The 17,693-nt window shown below is 38.7% G+C and overlaps 5 protein-coding genes across 6 annotated transcripts; 3 read left to right on the plus strand and 2 right to left on the minus strand.

Annotated features, from left to right (window-relative positions):
* Positions 1-636: 636 nt before the first annotated feature.
* LOC134752886 (chorion class CB protein M5H4-like) lies at positions 637-1,986 on the minus strand. The gene is made up of 2 exons (XM_063688662.1): positions 1,850-1,986; positions 637-1,041 (listed from the first exon to the last, which is right to left on the minus strand). Exons 1-2 carry the CDS (start codon positions 1,895-1,897, stop codon positions 655-657), a joined length of 435 nt encoding a protein of 144 aa, XP_063544732.1. The 5' UTR covers positions 1,898-1,986; the 3' UTR covers positions 637-654.
* A 154-nt stretch (positions 1,987-2,140) lies between these two features.
* On the plus strand, positions 2,141-3,340 carry LOC134752897 (chorion class A protein Ld2/Ld41-like). Its single transcript, XM_063688676.1, has 2 exons — positions 2,141-2,281; positions 2,999-3,340. The coding sequence occupies exons 1-2, from the start codon at positions 2,231-2,233 to the stop codon at positions 3,302-3,304; spliced, it is 357 nt and encodes a 118-aa protein (XP_063544746.1). The 5' UTR covers positions 2,141-2,230; the 3' UTR covers positions 3,305-3,340.
* Positions 3,341-8,979: 5,639 nt separating this feature from the next.
* LOC134752619 (uncharacterized) lies at positions 8,980-15,873 on the minus strand. Its single transcript, XM_063688289.1, has 4 exons — positions 15,738-15,873; positions 14,743-15,078; positions 10,594-10,815; positions 8,980-9,276 (listed from the first exon to the last, which is right to left on the minus strand). The coding sequence occupies exons 1-4, from the start codon at positions 15,786-15,788 to the stop codon at positions 9,028-9,030; spliced, it is 858 nt and encodes a 285-aa protein (XP_063544359.1). The 5' UTR covers positions 15,789-15,873; the 3' UTR covers positions 8,980-9,027.
* Positions 10,083-10,962, plus strand: LOC134752895 (chorion class CB protein M5H4-like). Its single transcript, XM_063688674.1, has 2 exons — positions 10,083-10,241; positions 10,520-10,962. Exons 1-2 carry the CDS (start codon positions 10,194-10,196, stop codon positions 10,844-10,846), a joined length of 375 nt encoding a protein of 124 aa, XP_063544744.1. The 5' UTR covers positions 10,083-10,193; the 3' UTR covers positions 10,847-10,962.
* Positions 15,874-15,990: 117 nt separating the features above from the next.
* Positions 15,991-17,612, plus strand: LOC134752747 (chorion class CB protein M5H4-like). Of its 2 annotated transcripts, XR_010128767.1 has the most exons (3): positions 15,991-16,117; positions 16,786-17,343; positions 17,526-17,612. XR_010128767.1 is itself a non-coding variant. In XM_063688436.1 (2 exons), the coding sequence occupies exons 1-2, from the start codon at positions 16,067-16,069 to the stop codon at positions 17,224-17,226; spliced, it is 492 nt and encodes a 163-aa protein (XP_063544506.1). In that variant the 5' UTR covers positions 15,991-16,066; the 3' UTR covers positions 17,227-17,612. The 2 variants fall into 2 exon arrangements, 1 of the variants encoding a protein (XP_063544506.1); XM_063688436.1 differs by having other exon boundaries at positions 16,786-17,612.
* The last annotated feature ends 81 nt before the right edge of the window (positions 17,613-17,693 follow it).

The following is a 17,693-nucleotide window of genomic DNA, read 5'->3' on the forward strand; positions in this document are numbered from 1 at the left end:
CTCCAGGCCGCCACAGCATCAGACGCAAAAGGAATTGTCGCCCTGTTACCATCCAAAGATAAAATTTTAGTGGCTAGGCCCACAACCCCCTCTGACGACGCCAAGAAGGCCGGCAGACTGATATCTCGCGCCCGCCGTATGCCCAAACCACCATTCCGTATAGGCAAAGATGCCAGAGCCCACTGATCTGGATTGAGGGAGACATTAGGTAACCGTTCCACCGACTCCTTTAACACAAAATCGAAGGAGTCGATATGACCGGGGTGCAACCAGGCTGGTACAGTCCGCAGAAAATATATATAAAATTTTGAAACGTGTGTGAAATGTCTTTAAAAAACCCGTAGGGGTCGGATCAAAAACTAAGTAATTAAGTCCGACTCACGCTTGACTGCACATTTCTAATAGGTTTTATTGTCATCTACATGTAAAGAATTAATTTAAATAATCATTAAATTAATTTGTGTATTTTTTTATATTTTAGACCCAGTAATTTCGGAGATAAAGGGGCGGGGGGATGGTCATTTTTTGCCTATTGTCGAGGTGTATTTTGTGCTTTGTACTTAACTACTAAGTATGAGGATAATAAATAGTCTGTATGATTTCTTATATACTTACAAATCATTTATTCGAATAAAATGGAAAAAAAATTTTTATTTAGTAGTACTTGGAACAACCGCAGCTGACGATTTTGGAGCCAGAGTTGATGTTGGCGTTGGAGCCGCTCGGGTTGCCGAGCTCCTGTGTGATGGCGACGCAGTCGCCGCAGCCGTACGAGACCGCCGCCGAGCCGCGGGTGTCGAACTGGCCCTGGAACTCTACCGCGCTCAGGTACGGCAGCTCACCGGACAGCTTCAGGTCTCCAGCCAAGCCCAGCTCGGTGGCGACGGCGATGCCGGACGGCGAGATGGGGCCGAGAGCGGTGATGAGCATCTCGCCACCGCTGTTGGAGATGGCGATGGACTGGCAGCCACCGGAGGAGTAGCTAGAGGAGCTAGCTAGCTTGGGGGAGATAGCTTTGTAGCAGCTCGGCCTGCTGATAACCTGTAATTAGAAATTTTAGAATAGAATTGTTTTATTCGTAAGCACAAACAAACGAGACATTACATAATATAAAAAACATAGACAAAAGTGCTTCGAAATGGCCTTATCTCAGCACGTTGCTGGTGGCTTCTAGGCCTTCCAGCACTGATCTTCCGATGAGACCATCAAGTGAGAAGAATCACGGAAGGTAACAGACAAAAATTACATTGAGAAAACCATACCTACTAGCTAAAACTATGAGTAACTATGACCTACTCGTAATTTTCGAATATTCGGCACTCTGACATAGTAAATATGAATTGACGTCGACCGGAATTCAGCTCTCTCTCGCATTAACTAGAATTTTTATGAAATATATGCCTCCATAACCCATAACTATACTATTTTCATGAAAAATATTTAGAATGTTTTTTTCAGGACACTATAATGGTTATGGCCATTATGGCAATTATTTTAAGTTTTGAGGGATCTTATTTTAACATGCAACATGTTTTATAAGTGTAAACAGCACTCTTGTTTAGCTAAGGTAAATAAAACTTTAGGACCTTTCGGCTCAATTTGTTTAGGCGAAATCTAATTCTAGTAAGGTCTTAAGGTTTAAATTCAAATCACTACATAGTTAGTATAAAACAAATTAAGTCGCTTCCTGCTGTCCCTATGTATGCTTAGATCTTTAAAAATTCGAAACGGATTTTGATGTGTTTTTTTTTAAATAGATAAAGTGGCTCAAGAGGAAGGTTTATATGTATGCAGCATTGCACTCGTGTGAAGCCGGGGCGGGTCGCTAGTTTATAATATAATAACATACCTGTCCTATGAAGGCAAGGGTGCAGATGATGACGGCCTTGGAAACCATTTTAGGTGTATTCGTTGTACGTTAACTGTCTTGTAAGCAAACACAGAATAACTGTCAGAACCTGTCATCAGCTTTTATATCCCTCGTAAGCTCTTGCCTCACCATAAAGTAAATAACTATGCAAAAACCATTTGCCCCGATAAATACGTACGTGTCTCTCATTAGGGCGAACCAAATGTCTCTGATTAGGGTGAACCAGGTGTCTCTGATTAGGGCGAACCATTATCTTTGACCTATTTCCACATTTCTCCTACGATAATTTAAACGTATAAATGTGTCAATGGAACTAGAACAATCATTCTGACTTCTATTGCCGAAGAAAGAACATTCAAAATGTCTTGCTACGCAGTACTAGTGTTGTGCGCCGTGGCTTTCCTGGTCCAGGTAAATATAGTAGGGTAAATGGGGTAAGACTAACATAGTTTATTTTGCTTGGGGCAAGACAAACAGTATGAGGATTCTATACAAGTGTTTGTCTTGGCCCAGTGATAGTCTTACTCCACCTTACATTACCAATTTTTTGTTTACTAAAATAAAATACAATGTAAGTAATACCGTTTTACCGTTTTGTCGCCTAAATGTAGTGTTTAGTTTTTGAGTTTATAAAATGCATATATATGTTAGTCTGTAAGGTATTTGTAATATGGGCCCTGTTGCCTGATTTAAATTTTTAAATAAATTATAATTAAACAAATAAATAATCCCTCTAAGCATAATTAGTGATAACTTTGCTCTAAAACAATAATATAGGTCCACTTTTAGCTAGCTAGGCCACGATCACATATGTTAATTTTATGCTACAGAAAATATTCCTACTACATAGTATAAAATATGTATGTTTAGATAGATGAATATTCGGGATAGGACTCTGTTACTCAGTCACGCAAAAGTAAGCTACCTAAGAGTGAATTAAGTTTGGTAGGTACATATGTAGATATTTATTGAATATAAAGGATAATATTATATCGTAATGAATGCTTTCGAGATCAGAAGTGAGGGTTTAAACATGGACAACTAAAGAGAAGGTGTTTAAAAGTCGAATGAAGACGTGGGAAGAGGCGAGTATTAAGTATATTAAACTTTTATGTTTTATTGTCACAGGCTGTGCTTAGCCAGCAGTGCGGTTGCAACCAAATCTCTTACGGCAAGTCCGGAGTCATTCTCAACGGGATCAGATCGAGCTCGTCCAGCAGCTCCAGCAAGAGCGGGTCCAGCTACGCCTCCTCCGCGTCGTACGGCGGCTCGGGCACCGGGCAGGTCGGCGTGTCCGGCGACATCGACGCGTGCGGCACCACCGCCGTCGCCGGCTCCGTGCCCGTGCTCGGCTCGGTCAAGTTCGGCGGCAAAGTGCCCGCGTCCGGCGCCGTGTCCATTTCCGGACAGTGCGGATGCGGATGCAAAGCTTAACCCTTCGCTTGGCAAATAATAACAGCGGGACATATATATTTGAATTTTTATTAATTGACAGAAAGTTTTATGATTTTTGAGATAATCGAAATTTTCTTTATAATAGCACCATACTTCGCTTTATATACCATCTAAGCCATAGGTATGTAAATAATCTAAATAAATAAAATTCCCTTACTAGTTCGAACCCAGGATTTTTTCTTCGTATTATAGGTTCACTACCAAATAGGCTAAGAGGATTTTAAAATCATTTTTCATATTTTATATGTACAAAGTGTCCCATAAATGACACGTCACAGTAACACTGTAGGTAGACCAGGCCAAGAGGACCCATACCAACTTAACATGACCCCAGTAAAAGTGGCACGGTTTTCAAGTTATTGCCAAATTAAGGTTGTTCATGAATTTGGACCGTTTTTAAAATTGTTAGTGCCAGTGTGCACTCGGAAAGGTCTGGAAGTTAGTTTTTTTATGTGTACGGCGTCATGAATAGTTAGTTAACACGTTCACGGACGCTCAGTCACACCAGTTGGACACTTAAATTTTGTATGGAGATTTTGGGACTGTTATAGCATTCCCGTCACTACAGACCTATCAATTAGGTTGCTATATGATGCATTATTCTATGCAAGTCGAATGCTATGCAATCCGCGTCAATATGAAGTATATTTTTTATATGCTATGTGACATCAAATGCTATACAATTTGGATGCTAGTCAAGATGTAATTCTATGTGACACCGCATGTTTAGCATTCATTAATTGTTCTCAACGGCTGATACTTTTGACTTCTAGAGGCGAGATTATTGCTCTAAAGACTCATTACTTACTCCTACAAATACTTTTATACTTTCTTTCTTGTTCCCTCATTGCATATCATCGTAAATATGTGTCCATCTCATACGTGCGCCATTCCAAATACCTTCGACGTTCATTCGACTTAAACTTATGCGATTCCACAACATCATGCGTTAGAGACCGCATAATATATCTAAAGAATCAAAGGGTCTGCTCATGGCATGCCGTGGAGAGCCAAGTTGCAATGTTGAGCTCTCTTAGTATAGAGAAGTTTGTTCTTCTAGCTGTCCAAGGTATACGCCAACCCAACTTCTCGAAAGCGTCAATCTTTGCCACATTTCACTTTTAGAGTCCTCTGTGCGGCATCGCCACGTTAAGTCCTGGAATTAAAGTGTCTACCGCTTTTCCTGCCAGGCTGATTGATGATGATGATTTACCCAAATTTATATTCTTTTTCGGATGCATCTGCACCAAACACAAGACGTGAAATATACACAAAAGTATGCCATAATGCTTGTCATAAGGGGCTTACCTTGTAAGAGGTGATCATCGAGCGCTATAAGGCTATAATTTCACAATTATATCACCAAAACTATGACTACTAACGTAATTACTTGAATAATAGGTATACACATTCATGCCTCACTTTTTTATGTTAACCGTTATCAAAATTTGGTTGTGGTGCAATAACGAGCAAGTACATATGTTTGTTCATTAAAACACAATCAAAAACTTGAAGAAATTGGAAGAAAAACATTAATTACGATATTACAAAAATCCATCAAAATAGCGACCGCGCGCGAAATTCGCCCAAATTGCACGTGTCCACTCCCAGACGCACCTGCTGGGCTACTAAGAGAATCCCGTACAAAGGCGAATGCTATAGCATCCGCGTCACGAAAAGGGGGGCACAATTGCAGACGTCACAGCATAATTTTTAACTGCGATAAAACTATATAATATGACAGTATGCCTTGTGACTCTGGTAACTGGTAGAGGAAAATGTTGGTGAATAATATTATACTGTGACAAAGCGGATTGGTAAGCATATCAAATATCAACCCAGAATTTTAAACCGAAAAACGGATTCAATAGCATCCGCGTCACCAGGAGTAGTACAAAAACGGATGCTATGCAAACCGCGTCCGCGAACGTGTTAAGATAACGGAAGAGGTATTTTATCGATAAACAATGTAAAATGCAAAAAAGGACTAGTTTAATCTTGAATTAAATTCACAGCGAAGCATTAATTTCGACTTTATATTAAGCATGTTATGCAGATTCAAAAATGGTATGATACATGTACCTATTTGTAATAAAATAGGAATTATTATCATCTTTCGAATGCCTCATAAAAAATAAGTTAAAACTGGGAAATCTGCAATCCGTTGCTATGCTTAGTAAAAATAACGTATTTTCTAATGGAGTATCAAAAATTTTACACTTGTAAAGGTAAAAGGTCAATGGAAAGTACCCTATAAATTGAAATAAAACTATGAAAACGGATTATATCGCGTATATTGAATTTATAATACATCCCGACGTTTCGAACTTTTTACAGCGTTCGTGGTCAACGGGTGACTAAGGAAAACTACAAAATGCAAAAATATCCACATACTAAAAATAATGAACCATCATAGACTATAAACTTTAAGGCTGGTTGTACATCCAAAATCGGTTCATAAGTTATACACTACAATTATTTTCAAGTAAAGATATATCTAAACGCGATAAAAAACAACGCCGGCTCCAACCCTACAGCTCGGACCCGAGAAGATTTAATTCCCTCCTAAATTGTAGGAGGGTATCCCAATATGGGACCGGCAACAAACTCGGCGGGACACATCTTTTCAAAACATATTATACTCAGAATGTCCAACAACATCCAACACTAAGGTCTCACAGCCTATGTCTCGCTTGCTCCTTTATCAGATGGACTACAGGACCCCAAGCTGGTGGTAGAGAAAAGCCATCTTCCCTATTAAAGTTTGGATATTTCTTAATCTCAATGGCCTCGCGCAGCATTCTGGGTATGTATCGCTTCTCCTTGCCAAGAACCAGAGGCTTATCAAACTTGATTGAGTGATTGGCTTTACCCGGAAAAAGGACTCCAAGAAATCTCTTCGTGGCTAAATTTAAACCTTCTCACACTTAATGTGGCCAAGACAAACTATATTTGCTTCACAAAATACAAAAGTACACAACCACCTCCTACTTTAAGTTTAAGAATACATGATTGTCGTCAAATAGATTTATCAAACTGCAATTGTAAGAAAATTGCTAAGGTTGCTTTCACAAAATACCTTGGGATAATTGTCGACCAGCGACTATCATGGCACAATCATATTGAGTACATTAATAATAGAATCAGAAAGTTAATATGGATTTTTAAAATATTAAAGCACATTACCACTAAAAATCTATTAAAACAACTATATATTACGTTAGCTCAATCCGTCATGACATACTGTATTCCAGTTTGGGGTGGAGCAAATAAATCTAAGTTTATTGATACCGAAAGGGGACAAAGATGTTTACTTAAAGTTATGTTCTCTAAATCATATAGATACCCAACAGATGAACTATACAACGAGTGTAAACTGCTTAGCGTAAGAAAATTATATATTTTGAACACGACCTTAAAGTTACATAGGACTCTAACCTATAAACCACCTACGTCAACACAAAGAAGAAAAGATAAAGTAGTTGTCCTCTCTAACACAAAGTCTCTTTTCGCCAAAAGGCAATTTGTTTACCATTCTGCCTACTTGTATAATAATATAAATAATATTATCTCGATTTATTCACTGCAATCGTATAATTTTAAGAAAACACTTTTAGAATGGTTAATTAACCTAAGTTACAAAGAAACTGAAAACCTAATATATCACGTATCTTAAATATTGCAACAATAATAAAATAAAAATAAAAAAACAACTTTTTCAAACATATTCATATCAATCAAAATTAAACTATCGTTAGACATATTTCAAAATATTTAAATCACTACGGTTATTATATAAACACATTCACACATATGCACACACATTCACTCACACACACACACACACACACACACACACACACACACACACACACACACACACACACACACACACACACACACACACACACACACACACACACACACACACACACACACACACACACACACAGGTTTTATCTCAATTTTGTAAATTCAATTGTTTTGAGTGCACTAAATTTTACTTAATTGTAATAAATTATATGTTAAACTTTACTTTAGCTAAAGTTCATACTAATTATATAATATCTTCACCTAAATATTACTTCAAATGATATGTTCGGTTACTATTTATAAACCCTTAATAGTTAGTAGCGGGGTCTTCTGCCACAAGTATTTACAATACTTACAAGGAGATTCCAAGCATAACTAAATTGTAAATTGTGAAATGTTTTAACCAAAATAAACAATTTTTCATTTTTTTTCATTTTTTCATTTTCATTTTCATTTTCACCCATGACATGCTAACAGACTGCAGACCTAGGTCGACGGTGCTTGACATCAGCTATGTGTTCCTTAAGAAATATCCAGAGAAGTGGGTAAGGTTTGGTTAGAACTACGACCCTCAATATAACGAATCGTTGCTAGAAAAGTGCGTTAGATTAGAACTGCGACCCTCAAGCAAACGAACTGTCGCCAGGAAAGTGGGTTAGGTTAGGTTATAACGGCGACCCCCCACAGACAGGTCCCTGCTTACAGAAAATGGGTATGACAAAATGATATGGTCAAATCCATACTAGGCTACCTTATTACTAATGTTTAAAGCGCATAATTGTGTAGAAAAATGGTGTTTGTGAGTGTCCATACTGTCCATCTATTATATTATGTAAAATAGGAAATATTAAAAGGTATTTCTGCTTACTTTAACGACGTACATAGGTACCTTCATGTATTTAACAATAAATTCGGAATATCGTTATTCGGAAATTTAAATATTGGGATATTTAAAATAGGAATAATGTTAATTCGGAATAAAAAAATTCGGAATAATGGCAATTCGGAATTCGTGATTTCAAAAATCGTAGATGTTTAAATTCGGCGTTTTCACTGTCGGAATTGTTATAATCGGAATTATGTGGTTCGGAATTTAAAATTTCGGAATAATGGCAATTCGGAATTCGTGATTTCAAAAATCGTAATTGTTAAATTCGGTGTTTGTCACCATGGGAATTGTTATAATCGGAATTATGTGGTTCGGAATTTACAAAATTCGGCTTTTCGGAAATATAAATCTTCGAGATTTTCATCATTCGTAATTACGACAGTCGGAATTTTGATAGGTCGATCATTTAAAAATCGGAATAATAAAATTCGGCATTCTGAAATTCGGCATAACATTTTTCGGAATTATGTAGCGTACCCGACCTGAGTATATGGTTTCCATTTCAACTCGATGCCTCCACGCGTTCCCGAGATAAAGGCAGACAGACGGACGGATGAACAACAAAGTGATCCTGTAAGGGTTCCGTTTTTTTTTGTTTGAGGCACCCTAAAAACGGTCTGTCTAGACATAACCAGTAGACATGTCATCCTCTGTAATGTTCGTAGTAAAAAAAAATATTGTTTTACGGGGTTTCCGTACCTATAGAAACCGTACCGAAAAATTGAAATGTTCTAATTCAATTAACAAATACCACTGCTATCGTTGAGGTATCGTCAGTGAACGTATTTATAAACAAATATCCCACGTATTATGTGTATACCTATTACCTACTCGTAATTGTAACTGTGGAATTGGCTTTTCTATCTAATCTGATGACTTGGCAATAGTTTTATTCTTCTGTATTCAGAAAAGTATTAAACATGCATATATATATGACAAATGAGAACTAAACTTCAATAAAACGTATTTTAATGCATCTTCTTATTATTCATTAATGAAATTAATTGCATCCGCATCCACACTGTCCCTGGATGGACACAGAACCGCAGGCGGGCACGCATCCACCGAAGTCCACGGAGCCGAGCACGGGCACGGAGCCGACGACGCAGGTTTGCCCGCACGCGTCGATGTTGCCGGACACGCCCACCTGGCCGGTGCCGGTACCGCCGTACGAGCCGCAGCTCTGTGAGCTCAGTCCGGACGTACCATATGAGTATTGGTTACAACCGCATGACTGGCTTAGAACGGCCTGTAAACAATCAAACACAAAGCTTGTTAGTAGTTATTTACGTAAGACCCTCGGTGCAAAACTGCGTGCGTCATACTAGGTCAGGATTTGTTGGAGGTACAAACATATTAACTCGCTTGTAACTCGAGAACTAATGAAACTATTTAAAGAGAAAGCTTTTTTTTTGTATATTGACATTTATTGAATAAATAAGTTTGAAGTTTAAAGAGAAACCTATTTTTAATATATACATAATTGTTAGTTATTCCCTTTCCTTTGCTGACAAGATATTCAAAATAAAATTATTAAGTGTCTGTACCCTTATTAGATGCTTATAGGTAATTTTAAAAATTGTTTCATACACTTGTAATGTTTTGCTAAAGGAACTAGAAAAAGCACCCTAATTACGAGTAATTTTCACGCTAATTTATAGTGACATCAAGTTACAGCCTCCTGGCACAACATATTAGTTATCGAGTTAATAACTTAATAGTGACGATCATTAGGACAAGGCAGAATTGTAAGGTTCCTTTGTGATGTAAATAAAAAAGGAATGTTTCTCACCTGAATCAGGAGAGCCTGAACACAGAAGACTAGGACTGCGAAACGAGACATTTTATAAATATTCTTTCGGTAATGACATCAGAATGCTTGAAAAAATCTTTTATAGTAGCAGTTATAAGTATATTTAGAAATAGGTCTGTGATGTGCAATGCGCTTCTAGTGTCTTTCAAAATACCTACATAATTGATTTAACATATCGTTCGCGCCACATCACGTCTGTCTAAATATGCAATCATTCACTTACTCAAAAGTTATAAATAAATGTATATTGGTTTCCTTTACCATGAAGCAAGCGCTGAAGAAGGGTGTATAAAACACGGCGGCTGAAGCTGATAGTTCATTCTCTGTTGGAAAACCAGTGGAATATATCAAAAATGGCATTCAAAACTGTTGTCCTATACGCATTATCTGTCTTGGTCCAGGTAACTATTTTTTTCTGCTTGGTGCAATATTGTGTTCTGTGTTTTGTACAACAAAGATTTTATACATACATACATATTTACAATTACGATTATTTAATGTATAAATCATAAAAAAAGTTTAGTGCACAGTAAATAAGTAAATTATTTTTTAGTTTGGATAAATTTGTCATGTCATTCCTTTGATTGCGCAAGGTCATTTCAATAAGCAGGTAGATATAGTAAAAGTAGCTTTGATTGAGTCGACCAGTTAATAAGCAATGATTATTTATATCTTTTAGAGCATCGCTGCTCAGAGAAGCTGTGGCTGCAGCTGCCAGTCCATCGAGGTGTGCAACAACGGCGGAGCTCTGACCGTGACCAGCGCCGGCCCCATCGCGCCGTCCGGCATCGCCGTCGCCACTGACCTGGGCCTGTCCGGGGACCTGGACCTGTCCGGTACGCTCCCGTACCTGAGCGCGGTGGCGTTCGAGGGCAAGTTCGACACCAGCGGCTCGGCGCCTGTGTCGTACGGCTGCGGGGACTGCGTCGCCATCACCGAGCAGATTGGTGGCTCCAGCAGCCGTTCCAGCTCTGGCTACTATGGCTGCGGTTGTGGTGGACGTTAATTTCTAATCCACTTTTGTACTTATACTAAACTTTTGTATAATAAATAAAATAATTTTGTATAAAAAATCTGTGTTTATGATTAAAAGTAGTCATCATACGATGACTGTTAATTCTCCTCTCTGTTTATGATTCCTAAGTCATGCATATCAGTCATGTAAGTATACCCGGATAAGATCGGATGGAGGGTAAGATCGTATGATCGCAATTGCTACCAAAATAATAGTTACTTTACATCACTAGCAATACAATGTGTAACGCGATTACATCCCGCCCCTCCTGCCGCATTGTAGTAACCGTTCAGTCGTGTCAGTTGTGAGTTACGATCGTTTAAAAAAAAGTGTCTTTTTTACAAATTTTAAGAGATCCGGTCTTCAACCTACAATTTTAAACCATTTTTTTTGATTAGCATTTGGTCTAATATTATAATGGAAATCAAATAATGGGAAGTTTAGGTACACGATGGCATGGCTTGTTTCTCTAAAGTTATGGCAACTTTACGAAGGCTGTAAACTGAGATCCGATCTTTCACCTGTAGGTAAAAGATCGGATTATACCGGATAAAGGATGACTCATGTTAGACCGGGCCGTGTCCGGGCCGGAGCTTCCGGCGCTTCGTTTTCTATGGAAAGCATCACGTATCACCTGTCGTGTCATAGAAAAGTAAGCGCCGGAAGCTCCGACCCGGACACGGCCCGGTCTAACGTGAGTCATCCTTAAGGCCACTGGTTGTCAATCTTTTCTCAGTGACATATTATCAGGCATCGTAAACTGCGAGCGAGTACTATATTCTGTTTTTTTATTCCGTAGACTAAAATGACATTTCATGTGGTACTAAGAAATGTCATGTCTTACACATGAAACGTCATTTTAGTCTACGGAATAAAAAAACAGACTTTAGGGTTGTTACTTAGTCAAGTCAAGTCAAAGTACGTCATTTCAATGGATTTCGCTCGCAGTTTACAATGCCTGCATATTATACTGTTTTGTGACAATTCTATAAATAAAATAAAATAAACAGTTAACGAAGTGAATACTTAGACTGATAATATAATAAAAGTTGATTATTAAAAACAAATTTATTAATACACTACGAACAAAACGGTGCGGTAGTCTGTTACGGCTTTAAGGCATATTTCTGCATTCCCATTCCCACATACCTACTCTAATACTTTAAGACATACAATAGGTAACACTGTAGGATCCGGTCTTACACCCTTTATCAAGAAAATTTTGAAAACCACAAAATCTCCTCAATTTGTTGTGAAGGCTAAGATCTGATTAAAAAACGACAAAAAAAAAAACAAGTTAGTTTCCGCCACAATTTTAGGAAAATAAACCTTATTCTTATAAAATATTATTATTGACAAAAGACCGGACGTTTTCAACGTATGCAACATCCTTGCTTTAGAATTAGAATTAGCTATTAGTCCGATCTTAGCCCGAAAAGGTTTTCGGTTTGGTGTCATAAAAAAATGTAATTCAACTTTGAGTGTAGATTACTCCTAAACTATTTTATTAAGAAGCATTAAGAAAATTAATAATAAACGCTAGTTATCTTTTTTATCATTTGCATTATCTGCCAACAAACCACTGTGTGGTTTGGCAGAAGAACATATGTATGTAGTTGTAAGTAAGATCTTTGAATAAACGTTTTATTTATTATTATATTATTTTTAAATTCAGGTAAAAGTTTCTGAGAATTGTGTAATTTTTTTTGTGGCGTCCTTCTTACTCGCCGAAGAATAGTCCGGTCTTACCCGGGTATAATAAATAATAATAATAATAGCCCGCAGGGCAGCTTGTGGCGAGCTGTTGGGGAGTGACGACCCCACGGACCCGAGTGCTCCAGAGAGTCGGTCTCCGTCTTCGTTCTTAGGGTCTCCGTCTCCGGCGTGTCTTCGTCGGTCGGAGTGGACCCCAAAGGGACCCGCAGGACTCTCAGCTCTGGCTTGCCTTCATTGGCCGTCCAGAGGGGAGTCGTAAGAGCTATATGCTCCAGAGGTGGAAGTGAAAGATGCATAAGACGCGAGTTGGCACAGTGGCTGGTAACAGCCACTGGGTAGAAAGCGGCGCACACTTCTCGACACCCCTGAACCGCTCACACCGGTGTTGCTCCTGGTCGTCTTTACGACGGCAGTTTCAGGGGCCCATCTAGTCGGCGGCGAGTCACCGCCTGCCTCGATAACGTGTACAGACATTGTTATGGCAGGTGTCCGGACCTCTCAGCAATAGCCCAATCTTTTGACCAGCCAAACTTCAATCCATAAACCGGTATACTGTTCACTTTTTCTACAATAGTCCCAATGCCTGCTGCGACCGGTTCATGGGTGTCTATTGTTGCACCTGTGAACGGGTTCCAGCAGGCATTCTACATGACATTAAAGCTCTCCAAGGGGCCTCTACGTGTTGGATCTATATCCCCACGCAAGCCTATCAAAAGACCGGGATTTATAGGCCCGTGAAATCCAGGAGATACTAATAATAATAAAAAGCCTTTTTATTTTCTTATCAACTACTTAAAAACTTGGTAACACTTAATATTGTTAATTTATTTTAATTAATATATATATGTTTACTTTTTAAAACTTATTTTACTCGGTTAGTATAATTATTTTACTTATTTTTATGTTTATGTATTTAAAACTAAAAGTTGACAGAAACCCCACTTTATTGGGTAAAGGCCTCCTCCAATTTGTTTTTTTTTTTGTTACCCGGGTATACATGCATAATATTTGTTGTAAAGTTCTAAATATCTTACTAAATCAAGTGCCTGATTTCCTCTCTTAAATGCGTAACAAAAAATTCTCAATTATATATATATATATATATTTTTTTTTAAAGGCACACTAAACAGACAACATTCAACATAGTTACAAAGAGTACATGAGTGGTAGGTATTGCATAAGAATGCCATCCAAAGCAAGCATGCACAGCAAGAAAGAAATATAAGGAGCAAAAACTATCCTAAAACTACTCAAAATTATACTAAATTACAAATTACAACATTTCGCAAATACTTAATAATTACATTTCAAATTGCGTACTATTATTGAGAAGTGTGATGATTCTATTGATGATGATTAACTAGCTGTGCCCGCGGCTCCGCCCGCGTGGAATTCGGTCTGTGTCAGTAAGCTGCTAATTCACCCCTAATTTCTCTCACTCTCCCCTGGAGGCGGAACTTAAAGTAAAGTTGACAGATTTATACGCTAGAGGATTGTAGTCCAAATAAAATATTTTTACAATTAGGTAAATAAAAGTACACTCCAACATTCGCCCTTATTCAAAACTAGCTGTGCCCGCGGCTTCGCCTGCGTGGAATTCGGTCTGTGTCAGTAAGCGGCTAATTCACCCCTAATTTATCTCCCTGTCCCCTGGAGACAGAACTTAGAAGTAAAGTTGACAGATGGATACGCTAGTATTCAAAATTAAATTGATTCAGCGGTTTAAGCGTGAAGGGGAATTCAAAAAAAGTATTTTTTTCAGTTTTTTGGGTTTATACTTCGGAATGGTATCATTTTGATATCATAAATAAATTCGGCATCCCTGATTTATTCGAAAACGATACCTAACTTGGCCTAGTAGCTTAAATGATATAGATATCAAGATAAAGTTGAGACCCCCCCCACCCCTCTACATATTTACATCACAAAATCTTGGTGGCTTGGTGAAATATTTTGTTCACGCAACACCGTATTTTAGGACCTGCACCTTCGACTAACTCGAGTGTAGTGACTACCCCCCTTTTAGGGGTTGAATTATGATATGGCCGGAGATTTTCTCGACAGATTAGTAAAGTTTGCATCAAAATCCGAGTAAGTAATGACTGAGAAGAGGTTCTAAAAATAAAGATTGTAATGTTAATAAATTTTATTGTGATAAATATTACACCTTAAGCTTTGCACCCACATCCGCACTGTCCGGAAATAGACACGGAACCGGCCGCCGGCACTTTGCCGCTGAAGTCGACAGAGCCGAGCACGGGCACGGAGCCGACGACGACGGTCTGGCCGCTCGCACCGATGTCGCCGGATACGCCGACCTGGCCAGTGCCCACGCCGCCGTACGACGCGGATGCGTAGCCGGGTGTGTTCAGACTGATGCTAGGTGCACTGTAGCTAATGCTGGCACTGGGTGCGCTTAGGCTTATTTTCTCGATGCCGCCGAGATCGATGAGGCCGGGCGATCCATAAGAGATTTGATTACAACCACACTGTTGACTGAAAACCGCCTGTAAAAGGAAAACCAACTGTTATTACTGTTAATTGCTAAGTGCGCTCAAAATGCGCACCGACCCGACCCAAATAGTCTGGAGGATTTCTGCAATTTACGTTTTTTTAATATTAGTGTACTCTAATAATAATGATACTAGCTTCTGCCCGCGATTTCTACTGCGTAGATCTTCGTGAAAGAAAAAAAAATTGTGCCCTTTTTCCATACATCTAAATCGGTTCAGAGATTTAAACGTGAAGACTTGAAGAGGTAACAGGCAGACAGAGATACCAAGTTACTTTCGCAATTATATAAAACTAGCGACCCGCCCTGGCTTCGCACGGGTAGTTTGACTAATTTACACAAAACCTTTACAAATTATACATATAAACCTTCCACTTGAATCACTCTATTTATTAAAAACATCGCATCAAAATCCGTTGCGTAGTTTTAAAGATCTAAGCATAGGTACATAGGGACAGACATACATACAGAGCGGAAAGCGACTTTGTTTTATACTATGTAGTGATTAGGTATAGCAGATTATTTTAAGTCATCAACAGCGATGCCAAGAAAATGAAATGAAATTACCGATTAGGTATTAGTGAAATAAAAGCACAATGTGTTAAATATTTTACAATTTAGTTGTGTTTGCAGATGAATTATAGAGTTTTTTACCTGTATCAGACAAGCCTGGGCACACAAGGCGAGGACGACGAAGCGTGACATGGTGGATGTGTTACTTTTCCTTGTCAAAAGAAATGTAATGTTTTAACCAACCTTTCTGTTACTTTTATACTAACCATTTCAAATGAGGAAATTAGGTCAGTGATAACAAGTCCTGTTGTTCTTACAGTGCAAGGTGATATGCACGTGACAAAATTAAATTACTTAATAACTTTTTACAAAAATATGGCGCAATAATAAGGAAGCAATAGATAACGAGTTAAATAAAAGTAGGTGGCAGTATCCCAGTCATAGTTACTTACATACAAGTATCATTAAAAATGGCATTCAAGTCTGTGGTCTTCTGCATGTTTGCAGTTTTAGTTCAGCAGGTATTATAAATTCTATTTCACAGCATTAAGGATGACTCACGCTAGAACGGCTCCGGCCCGGGCCAAGGCGTCGGATACTTCAGTTTTCTGTAGAAAGCTAGAAAGCACCAAATTATCATCCGTCCCGGCCCATTCTAGCCTAGCGTGAGTCATCCTTTAGTATTTCAATCTAAGTATATAAAGTGACGTCAGGCAGTCGGCTAGCTGTATATACTTTATCATTTCATGAAAAACAGTTTGTTTCAAGGAAATCGAAGAAAATATGTGGTATTTTCTATAAAAAGAGACCTTATTGTCGATGGCGCTTACGCCATTATTAACGATGCTCCGAACAAATACAACGCCGCGCGTCGCTTCTAAGCGCCATCGACAATAAGGTGCCTTTTCATAGAAAATGCCCCATATAGTTTCAGTATATAGAGTGTATTCAAGCTCTATTAATTTTGTGTCATTTTTATAGGACGGTATTTGACGTTTATAATGTTTACATTGGTCTAAGTTGGTGCATAATTAGATTGGTTTGACTCTAGTTAATTAGATAAACTAGGTACCCGAGGTTTCCAATGTTATAGTGTAAATTACTTTTAATAATTAATGGTTTAAGATATAACAGTTGTTTATTTATTTAAACAGTCATGCCTTTTACTAAAGAAAATATTATATTTCAGTCTCTAGCTGGGCCGTATTACCTCCCAAAATCATCAAGCTGCGGCTGCAGCTCTGGGAAAGTGATTGTCAAAGGAGTCGATGTAATCGAAGATATATGTTATAAGCCCATCCAAAGCTACTCAAGCAATTGCGTGTCTATCGATATCCCGAACAATGGAGGGGCACTGGCTATTACCAGCATTGGCCCCATCGCACCCTCCGGCATCGCTGTAGCCACGGACCTGGATCTTGCAGGAGACCTGGTGCTCTCCGGCGAGCTGCCTTACCTGAGCGCGGTGGCGTTCGAGGGCAAGTTCGACACCAGTGGCGCCGTGCCGGTGGCGTACGGCTGCGGCGACTGCGTTGCCATCACACAGGAGCTCGGCAACCCGAGCGGCGTCAACGCCAACATCAACTCTGGCTCGTCCAAGATCATCAGCTGCGGTTGCGGCAAATACTAAAAAAACATTTGTATCATCATGTCAGCCGATAGACGTCCACTGCTGGACATAGGCCTCCCCCAAGGCTCGCCACTCCGACCGATTCTGTGCCGCTCGCATCCACCGAATTCTCGCGACCTTAATCGCACTTAAACTATCGTGAGACATATTTCAAAATATTTATCAGTACGGTTTTTACTCACTATTATTTTTAGTCGCTTTAGTGCCTGAGGATGGATTCCCAAAGAATCCGAAACATGTCGCCAAAAGCGACTAAAAATAATAGTGAGTAAAAACCGTACTGATAAATATCTCGCGACCTTCACCAAAAACAAAAAACATTTACAAAAAACATGTAAAAAAACATTTATATAGAATGTTTTAATAAATTGATATTTATATACGAATTTCTTGTCATTATTTGTTCCCGAGAACATTAGGCACTATGCTATTAGGCACAATGATTTAAGTCTTAACTTTGTTGCATT

Source organism: Cydia strobilella, chromosome 25 (assembly GCF_947568885.1).
Source record: "Cydia strobilella chromosome 25, ilCydStro3.1, whole genome shotgun sequence".
Lineage (NCBI taxonomy): Eukaryota > Metazoa > Arthropoda > Insecta > Lepidoptera > Tortricidae > Cydia > Cydia strobilella.

Coding starts and splice junctions, on each gene's coding strand:
- LOC134752886 (XM_063688662.1), bottom strand. CDS start 1,897: ATGGTTTCCAAGGCCGTCATCATCTGCACCCTTGCCTTCATAGGACAG. Junction 1,042..1,849: donor CCCTTGCCTTCATAGGACAG/GTATGTTATTAT, acceptor TTCTAATTACAG/GTTATCAGCAGGCCGAGCTG.
- LOC134752897 (XM_063688676.1), top strand. CDS start 2,231: ATGTCTTGCTACGCAGTACTAGTGTTGTGCGCCGTGGCTTTCCTGGTC. Junction 2,282..2,998: donor CCGTGGCTTTCCTGGTCCAG/GTAAATATAGTA, acceptor TTATTGTCACAG/GCTGTGCTTAGCCAGCAGTG.
- LOC134752895 (XM_063688674.1), top strand. CDS start 10,194: ATGGCATTCAAAACTGTTGTCCTATACGCATTATCTGTCTTGGTCCAG. Junction 10,242..10,519: donor CATTATCTGTCTTGGTCCAG/GTAACTATTTTT, acceptor TATATCTTTTAG/AGCATCGCTGCTCAGAGAAG.
- LOC134752619 (XM_063688289.1), bottom strand. CDS start 15,788: ATGTCACGCTTCGTCGTCCTCGCCTTGTGTGCCCAGGCTTGTCTGATA. Junction 15,079..15,737: donor CCCAGGCTTGTCTGATACAG/GTAAAAAACTCT, acceptor TTCCTTTTACAG/GCGGTTTTCAGTCAACAGTG. Junction 9,277..10,593: donor TGGGGCCGGCGCTGGTCACG/GTCAGAGCTCCG, acceptor GATTGTTTACAG/GCCGTTCTAAGCCAGTCATG.
- LOC134752747 (XM_063688436.1), top strand. CDS start 16,067: ATGGCATTCAAGTCTGTGGTCTTCTGCATGTTTGCAGTTTTAGTTCAG. Junction 16,118..16,785: donor TTGCAGTTTTAGTTCAGCAG/GTATTATAAATT, acceptor ATTATATTTCAG/TCTCTAGCTGGGCCGTATTA.